Source organism: Myotis brandtii, unplaced genomic scaffold (assembly GCF_000412655.1).
Source record: "Myotis brandtii unplaced genomic scaffold, ASM41265v1 scaffold667, whole genome shotgun sequence".
Taxonomy (NCBI): Eukaryota; Metazoa; Chordata; class Mammalia; order Chiroptera; family Vespertilionidae; genus Myotis; species Myotis brandtii.
In genome coordinates, this window is record NW_005370593.1 from 2,321,206 (window position 1) to 2,331,524 (window position 10,319).

The 10,319-nt window shown below is 37.5% G+C and overlaps 1 protein-coding gene across 1 annotated transcript in view; it reads right to left on the reverse strand.

Annotated features, from left to right (window-relative positions):
* Positions 1–10,319, reverse strand: part of G2E3 (G2/M-phase specific E3 ubiquitin protein ligase) — a 54,303-nt gene that overhangs the window by 5,714 nt on the left and 38,270 nt on the right. The window contains exon 13 of the mRNA XM_005880995.2: positions 6,577–6,749. Coding sequence (XP_005881057.1) covers positions 6,577–6,749 — 173 coding nt within the window. The remainder of the gene's footprint in view (positions 1–6,576; positions 6,750–10,319) is intronic.

The window sequence follows — 10,319 nt, forward strand, 5'->3', positions numbered from 1 at the left end:
TAATTTTTCACTAATATTTTAATTATTTTAAACATTTTACCAAAATTTAGTTGTTTTTTAATGGCCAATGTTCATTTTTATTTATTCATATTTTCCCCATACCTGTGCTCACTGCTGCTGCTTGTTATTTTTTTCTTTCTAGGTTCAATTTTTCTTCCCTAAATATGTACTTAATTAATCTCTTTAGGAAAAAATAAACTGTCTCCAAATGTCTATTTCTCTCACTCTTGAATGATAATGTAACTAGTTTGTGAAGTTATTACCAGGGCTATCTGTTTTCATTGTTGACATTACTGAAAAAAACACACCATAAAATGCTTTCGGTATAACTCATTTTTACAAGTGTCTTTTGGCTCAAGAATGCAGTTTCACCACAAACTACACTACTTTGGCTCATTAAGCCCTGTGATCCTCAAGAACTTTTTCTGCAGCATTTTCTATTTTATTTTATTTATTTTACTTCATAATCCTCACCCGAGAATATGTTTTTATTGATTTTGGGGGAGAGAGAAAAAGGGGGAGAGAGAAACACTGATGTGAGAGAAACATCGATTGGTTGCCTTCTGGACGCCTCCTGACCACGAATTATATCCTCAACCTTTTGGTGTATAGGATGACACTCGAATTAACTGAGCCTCTAGGCCAGGGCTTAAGCAGCGTTTTCTATAATACTGCCCTGCCTCCATCTTGTTTATTTAGTTAAATATATGTTTGGGTTCTCTTATTCTAATTTTCACAAAACCTCGTTTTCAATCTTTCTCTGTTATGAACAAATCCTCATATTCCTCTTCCAGATCACTAGTTTATTTCTTGAACTGCCTACCATTTAACAAATACTATTTTTCATTTCCATGATTATTTTTGTGTCCTTTTTCTTGTCCTCCTGTGGGTTATTTGAATTTTTAAATTCCTTTTTTATCTATAGTGCTGTTGAGTGTATTTTTTGCATGTTTTCTTTTTTAATATGTCTACTGGTATCAACATTTTATAAGTCTTACCTCTCTCTAAGTTCTTTTGCCTTTCCCTGTACATAATGTAATTTCCTAAATACTTCTTCCACATACATTTGAACCACATAAAATGTTACTGTAATTTTTGACTCAACTATAAAACATGATTTAGAAAACACAAGAGAAGAAAACATGCCTTTATTCTTTTTATTTTTTCATCCTTCCCAATGTTTCACAATTATCCTATATAATAAAAGCGTAATATGCTAAGTGTCCAACCAATCGGTTGACCATTTGGTCGACTGCTCAACCAGTCGCTATGAAAAGCACTGACAACCAGGGGGCAGATGCTCCAACCAGCAGGTTAGCTTGCTGCTGGGGTCTGGCTGATCGGGACTGGGTGAGAGGGCTGGACATGTTCTGGAGCCCTCCCACAGTAACTCCCCAGCCGGCCGGTCCCCATGGCCCCATGGCCCAAATCAGGGCTGGGCGAGGTGGCCCTGATCGGCCCCAGATCGGCAGCCAGGCAGACGGACGCCACCCATGCACAAATTCGTGCACCAGGCCTCTAGTACCTTTAATAATTTGCTTTCTGTTTCAAAAATTTCTTATAGACTTTATTTTAGGGTAGGTCTGCTGGTGACAAATTCTTTTAGTTTTACTTCAGATAAGAATGTCTAGATTTCCTCTTCATTCTGCTGTGTCATTCCTGGGTTCTGAGATCCTCAGCTGGTCTGCTTTCATCCCCTCACCTTTCAGTCTTATGTTCATTTTACATGTAATTTTCAGGTTTTTAACTGTACTTAACAGAAGTACATGTGGTCATTTTCCAACATAGAAGTGCTATTTGATTCATTTTGTGTGTGTTTCTTTTCCAATTGTTTGTTTTCTCTTTTAAATCACTACACTAAACACTCGATTTTGCAGACCTAGATTTAACAAACCAAGTTTCTGGTCCATATATCATATGTAAAAATTAACATCCTGTTAATTCTAAAATGCTTTTAACCAAGATTTGCTTACAATTAAATTAGCTGGTTATTTTTTGGTATTAATTCACTGTTATTTTTAACAAATTTTAGTGAATAGGCTATATGTTGAAAAAAACACTGTAATAATTTTGTCAACATAAATAAAAATTACACATCTACAACTATAGTTTACATATTTAAATCCAAGAGTCACCAGTCATAAACAGTGTTTGGTGAATGATTAGCATATGATCATACCACATGACACCACCTGTGTGCATTTGTTTACTCGGGGTGACAGGTGATTTTAAAATTACTGTAATACATATAGAAAACTTTTCTGTGAAATCAAACTTTTTATACATATTTAATTTTAATTACATAAACATTTCTACATAAGTAAAAACAGGTAAACTACTTCGTCAATTTTTTAACATACACGTAATCAGACAACCTAGTTTATTATGTAATGGACGTTCGACTTTAACGAACTCCCCCACGCCCGAATTAGTCCATTATATTGTGGTTTTACTATACTAATATTTTATCTCATTCAGTTTGTTTTGTTATTTAAATTCTTGAGTGCTATTCCCAATACTTGCTTTTTTCGATGTTTGTGTGTTTTGCCTTCTATATGGAATGCCTCTTCTTTAGCAATGTATCTATCATTAGCACTCCCATTAGGCCCAGACTGCAGCAATTTCCAAACACAGTTGCTATGTATTTGCTTTTGCCTGGCACTCTACAAGTTCTATGAATCCTAAAATCAATTACTTTGTTAATTTCTTTGCTTCAGATGAATGTACATGCAGGATGCCAAACCCAAGTTTGTGCAAACTGAGGGTTCTGATTTCATATGACAGCTAGGGAATTTGGCTTTTGGTTTCCTTGTTATTTCTGACATCTATAAGACTCTTATGAGTTCAGATACATATTTACAATTTTTTTTCATTATATGATATTTTATCTTTTACATAGGAGGGATTACTCTTCCGCTTTTATCTTGTCCTCTTCATCTTTATCTGCCTAACTCCTATTTATCATTCAGTTTTAATTTAAACACCAATTAAACAGATTGGGAAGCACTTCCTGACATCTAGATTAGTCATATCTATAAAAAAACAAAACAAAACAGAAGAAATAAACAATTATAAATTCTCTGAGTTAGCAATCAGAAAAATCCATCTGAAGATACATGAACTACTTGGGGAAATAAACATCTCTTTCACTAAGAGATGCACTTCAAATTTTAAAATAACCACATCAAAATTTATATTATATGGGGTTATTCTGTGTATTAACCATAATTATAAATGATAATTCTATTCATATAAAATTTTACTATTTGAGAGGCCTATAGTCAGGACATTTGGATACATTTAAAAGAGCTATGTAACTTATTTTTAAATTGCAATATTAAAAATATATTGGGAGTTATATTCAAGTTTATGGTATTATATTTTAATTTGTGAGAGTGCTGGGGAACATCCTAAATGTCCATCTATAGAAAACTGGTTGGAAAAAAAAAAAGGAAACTTGAAAAAAACCCACATAATGATATATCCAAACAACAGAGTTCTATAGAACTCTAAAACAGAATGAGGACTATGTCTATTTACTACCATGGAGTGATCTCCAGAATATTTTGCCCAGTAAAAAAAAAGAAAAAAAAAAGGTGAATGGTATCTTATCTAAGCGAAATGAGTACACATACACTTATACAGTTACCTGCTATTATTTAAAAAAAAAAAATTTGAAAGAATAAACAATAAAAGCCACCAAAATGATTACGTCATGATGAATGGAAGGTAGATGTGATAAAGATAAAAGCTATACTTCTTTGAATACAATTTGTATCACAGAGCTGAGTTCTTTCAATGTACTGTAGTTTCATTATAGATTTGACAAATATTTTACATAACTATTTTAAAAATAAAATTTTAATTAAAAAAACACTAAAAATAAAAAATGAAAGAAGTATACCCAGTTGGTAGTATAACAACACAAAATATAACTATTACAAATGACTTTAAGATACGGTAATTTGACACTATAGCCCTAGAACAAAAAAATAGAAAAACAATTTTAACCTGTTTTCAATAGTATTTGTTATTGGTGATACTGTTGGTATTGTTATTCTTTTTTTTTTAAAGTATATTTTTATTGATTTCAGAGAGGAAGAGAGAGGGAGAAATAGAAACATCAACGATGAGAGAGAATCATTGATCGGCTGCCTCCTGTACACCTCCCACTGGGGATTGAGCCCACAACCCAGGCATGTGCCCTTAAACAGAATCGAACCCGGGACCCTTCAGTCCACAGGCCAACACTCTATCCACTGAGTCAAACTGTCTATGGCAGTATTGTTATTCTGAGACTACTGTTTATAAAATATGGAATATGTCAAGTGAGAAATTATTTCATACTAGAGGCCCGGTGCACAAATTCTGCACAGGTGGGGTCCCTTGGCCTGGCAGGCAATCGAGGCCTATTGGGGGGTCAGCTTGTCAGGGGAAGGGACCATGGGAGGTTGGCCTGCCAGTCGGGGGATGGTTGACTGGGTGAAGGGGTCATGGGAGGTTGGCCAGGTGACCGGGGGGAGGGGCTGCGGGAGGTTGGCTGTGGGAGCACACTGACCACCAGGGGGCAGCTCTTAGGTTGTGCATCTGCCCCTGGTGGTCAGTGTGCGTCATAGTGACTGGTCAACCGGTCGTTCCGGTCATTCCGGTTTTTCAGTCCTAATGGTCGCTTAGACTTTTGCTGTATATATACAGACTAGAGGCCCGGTGCACAAAATTCATCCACGGGGGTGGAGGGTCCCTGCACCCTCTCGCAATCTGGGACCCCTCAGGGGACGTCCGACTGCCGGTTTAGGCCCAATCCTGCAGTGGAATGAGGCCTAAACCGGCAGTTGAACATCCCTCTCGCAATCCAGGACCGCTGGCTCCTAACACTCACCTGCCTGCCTGCCTGATCGCCCCTAACTGCCTCTGCCTCGGCCCCCCACGGGGGTGGAGGGCCCCTGCACCCTCTCGCAATCTGGGACCCCTCAGGGGACGTCCGACTGCCAGTTTAGGCCCAATCCTGCAGTGGAATGAGGCCTAAACCGGCAGTTGGACATCCCTTTCACAATCCAGGACTGCTGGTTCCTAACCACTCACCTGCCTGCCTGCCTGATCGCCCCTAACTGCCTCTGCCTCGGCCCCCGCCGCGGTGGCTTCATCTGGAAGGATGTCCGGAAAGTCGTTTGACTGTCTAGTCTAATTAGCATATTATACTTTTACTATTATAGATTCTAATTCTCCAGTGACTTTGAGAACTAGGATTCTCAACATGAGACAAAGGAAAGTTAAACATCTTATAGTAGTGAATTTGAAGTATCAGTATAAACTCATAATGTATTCTATCTTAAAAACAACAAAACAAAAAGCACTGTATTTCCTAGTTTTAGTCAACTGAAAAGGCCTAGAAACAATGACCAACTTGGCAAAAATGAGCATCCCTAGCATCCAGACTCTGGTTTTGAAATATCATTTCCCATTCAAAGAAACAAAGGTCCGTTAGCACAGTATAACAAAATGAGACTGAAACATATTACTATACCACATAGCAAGGTGGCTCTCAAAGACCATTAAGGATCAACCTAAAAAAAACCTCAAACATAATAAGGCTTATACTGGCAAAAGATGAGACAATTTGAACTTCAGTAAAGATAACTGTAACAATTTCAACACAAGTATATTTAAATCTATGGATTAATGATACTAAAATTTAAAGAAAAACCCGATTACTTTTGAGATAACATGATGTCTGATAATAGTTTGAAAATAACACTTGAGTCAATAACAAGGGTAGGTTAGATGAACAAGACTGGCCACGGGTTGATTGATATGGGTGATGATTACATGCCATACCATTCTTCCTACTTTCAAATATATTTTGTTTTTCATTATTAAAAAATAGAGTATGAGGACATATGTAAGTTTTTAAAATTAATTAAAAGTATTATTGGAACAAAAAGTTTAAAGACCAGTGTTCTAAAGCTAAAGAGCAAGAATCACATCTACGAATAGAACCAGAGACATAGAAGGATCAAACAGGCTGTCCTACCTATGAGGGAAGGTGGGAGGTGAGGGGGTAAGAGATCAACCAAAGGACTTGTATGCATGCATATGAGCATAACCAATGGACACAGACAGTAGGGGGGTGAGGGCAGGTGCTGGGGGATGGGAGCGGCCAGACAGAGGTCAATGGGGGAAAAAGGAGACTTATGTAATACTTTAAACAATTAAGAATTTTTTTAAAAAATCACATCTACCTTGTTAATCAAAGAATGCTCAGTACTTATTACCCAACAGACAACAGGTGCTCAATATATAGTTATTAAATTAATGAGGAGAGATAAAATAGTTGGCTTAAGTAGTAAGAATTTTTAAAATAATTTGTATTTAGAAAAATAATTATAAATTGAGATGATGATTACTCTTCCTACATAAGCATCATATATTTATGCAATTCTATACAGAATGGTCAGAACAGTAGTCTTCCTTAACAGGTTAGTTTTAAAATTATTTAAAATTTTTATCAAATATATCTCACATTATAAGATAATTAACATGTAATTTGAGTAAATCTTCCACATATAAATAACCTACCTTTCAAAAGGTGCTTGGACTCTTTTAATTACATGGTAAGCAAGTATGTCTTTTGCCAATAAATATTTGTCACTTAATGATGTTATAATTCTTAGACATCCAATAAGCTCTAGGTAGTTATAGCATTCATTCATAATTGAGTTTAAGTCAGCTACATTTGTTGCACTATTTATCTGTAATGAAGAAGAAAATATACCCAGTTTCCACTTTCACTTGTAAATGATACTTACATTTCAAATGACACATTATTTAATACTCAATTCTTGAGTACACCAGAATGGAATGAAAGTACACCAACAATTATTTTTCTAGAATAAATACCTGACAATCCAGTTTAATAAACATTGTATACTTCTTCTTTCAAGAAATCTTGAGTATAATGCCCCTTTAATACAGGAAATTGCTTACATAAAAGGCAATAATTGACATAGAACAGTTACATAGCACTGGAGAGGCAAGAGAAATGACCTGAGATTTCATGAAAGAGAAAGAATATCAGCTGAGACTTAGATGACTACAACCAAAAGAGTATTTCAGGGAACATCATAAACAGAAAAATTATTGACCATTTATGTGCCAACGCTTACATATAGGTTAGCTCTTGAACACTTACAGAAGGAGAAAGATAAAAATACAAGGCAGTCAATAGAAAATTTCCTTGCTATTTCTTCTTTCCAAAAAACTCTTCTCCCAGAGATTTACATGGATTCTCTCATTCATATTAGGTCTCTGCATTTCTCCAAAGTTTTTCCTGACTACCTGGTTCAAAATAATAGTTGAATATATTTTGCCTTATCCTCCCAAATCCACCACACTGAGTTTTAGCTAGGTGCATAGCCAAATTTTCCTTGCTATATGTGACTAAGGCTGTCCAATGGGATGAGTAAAAACGTGTCAAACCCCCCTCCCCCCACTCTACTTCCATTTTTTCTCCCTTAAGTGCAAGCTTCAGTCATGTAGATGCAAACACTATCCTAAGGATTACATAACAATGAGAGAATGGAATCCAATTCCCTGGATGACCAGATGTACCACTACTATAACTCTAAAATGAGTCATTTCTGTAAAAACCAGATAGCATTTTATGTTTTGTGCGTAGATGTCTGTCACAACTACTCAACTCCACCATTATAGTGTAAAAACAGTCATAGACATATAAAAATGGATGTGTAGTTTCAATAAAACTTCATTTACAAAAAAGATGCAGCAGGACAGACTTGACCTACACCATAGTTTGCCAACCCTAACCCCTAAAATCTAAACAACAGATTTTAGAGAGAAATAAATACCTGCCATTTTTTTTGAGACACTGTCTTTTGGGTGTCTATATTATAGCAGCTTAGCCTCAGCTCTAACCTATTATATCCCAAGCATTATCTATCTCCTTTCTCATATTTTTTATTTTTATTTTTATAATATATTTTATTTTATTATTATAATATATTTTACTACATGATGGCACAGTTGACCCTTGAACAACATGGGTTTGAACTGTGTGGGTCCTCTTACATGTAGATTTTTCTCTCTCTCAATACAATCAGCTCTCTGTATCTATCCATGGGTTTTGCATCAGCAAATGAGGAGGGCTAATACTATGCATTGTTTTATACCATTTTATATAAGAGATTTGAACATCTGCAGTTTTTGGTATCTGCAGGAGTTGGAGATCCTAGAACCAGTCTCTCACAGATACTGAGAGACAACTGTAGTTAAGTTTGGGCAAACAAAAAATTATATGTGGATTTCTGACTGTGTGGGGTTAGGTGCCCATAACCCCCATGTATTGCAAGGTCAACTATACTGCCCAATGCAGGAGCTGCCATGATGCGCACTGGCCATTTAAAAATAAACAGCACCACGGACCTGGTGCCAACAAACCAACATTTGGCTTCCCCCAAATGGGACACAGACCTCGCCACGACTCTGGAGTGAAACCCCACCAAATCGCAGCCAACATTCCATGGTGCAAAATGCAGCCCACAGCCCAGCCCAAAATGGTGGCTATGGACGCAGGATAATGACATCACATAGCAACACTTGGCTTCCTTTCCCTAGCAACTAGCCTCCTTGGAGTTTGTTCAGCCCAGGATCCTGACTTGCTTTATAGCCAGGTACAAACATTTTACAGTTTAACCAAATGTTTGTGAAGCGTTTCCCCATGCCTCATCTCATTTGATCTTCATAGAAGTCCTGGAGTAGAAGATAGGAGACTCAGTAGAATCCTACAATCTTTTCATTAGCAAGATGGGAATAGCAATATTAAAATATTTCTTCTAATTAATTTCCTTTTAATGTGCACGAATCCATGCACCAGGACACTAGTATGTTATATATTTATTTATCTCCTGTATTCCCTCTAAAACAGTGGTTGCCAACCTTTTGGACCTCACAGACCACCCGTTGGTGACCACTGCTCTAAAAGGGAATTTCAAGGAGATAGGGATTTTGGCTCCCTACTCTGTTTTCAGTGATAAAACAGTACTGGGTACATAGTATTTACTAAATAAACAAACATTGCTTAGGAATACAGAAATAGAAATAGGTAAAGCCATGAGGAGAGTTGGAAGCCTTAAATGACCTAATGAATAACATGAACTTTGTTCAATAGGCAATGAGAAGCCATTGAGCATTCCTGAGAAAGCAATGTGGTCAAAATTCTACTTTTGAATTACCCTGAATAAGAATATCAGAATGATGTCCTAATTGCTTACACACAGACATAATTAAGTTTGGTAGAGTAGGCACACTGAAAATAAGGAAAGGCAAATGACTTGACACAGACTGATAAAGGGAATGTGAAAGAATGAAAACAACCCCTTCTCCATCATGTCTTAGACACAAGATATCTCTTGAAAAGTAAAGGAAAATCAAGCTGAAAAATTCTGGGGAAAAAATTTAGTTCTGTTGAGCGCAATGTGTGAGCAAGAACCAGATCTTATCTTCACACAAAATCTAGGGGCTCAAAAATACAGGTCTGGGAATCATTCAGAAAGGTTATAGGTGAAAAGAAGCTTTCCAAATATTATAAAATGAGGACTGTTAAAACAACACTGAAAAATACCTCTTTCAGGGGTAGGAAGAAGAAGCATTAAAAAAGACAAGTAGAGACAACCAAGATGGCGGCATAGGTAAACACCTGAACTTGCCGCGCACAACCACATTAAAACTACAACTAAAAGACAAAACGAGTATCATCCAGAACCACGGGAAGGTTAGCTGAGTGGAAATTCTACAACTAGAGAAAAGCACGTTGAGTCCGGTAGGAGGAGCAGAGGTGTGGAAGTGTGGAGGTAGGGAGGCGAGTGCGAAAGGGGCTGGTAGCTGGGTACGCTGTTGTCTTTTTCAATTGGGAGGGAGATACAAGTTCCCGACTGCTCTGAACTCATTCTGGGCCAGAATCTGGGGACCCAGACTCATACAGAGAGAAACTGGACTGTCCGGCATCGGGCTGGAAGGGGAGGGCAACTTTCTCACAGAGGTGCTTGCAGCGGTCATTGTTCCTGCACGGAGCCGCAGGACACAGAGACCCAGGGACCTATCGGGAGAGGGCTGACAGGCAACCATTGCTGTTTGCTCTGCCCTGGTGATTCCCTGAGAAACCACCCCACCCAATTTACAACCCCACCCAAGCTGTGTGCAGAAGCTTTTGCATACGAATGGCCTGGCCTTTCTCTGCCTAAAAACCTGTCAAACTGCAGCTGGGTCAGAGAACCCCAGAACTTCCAAAAGAAGGCCTAAGGCTC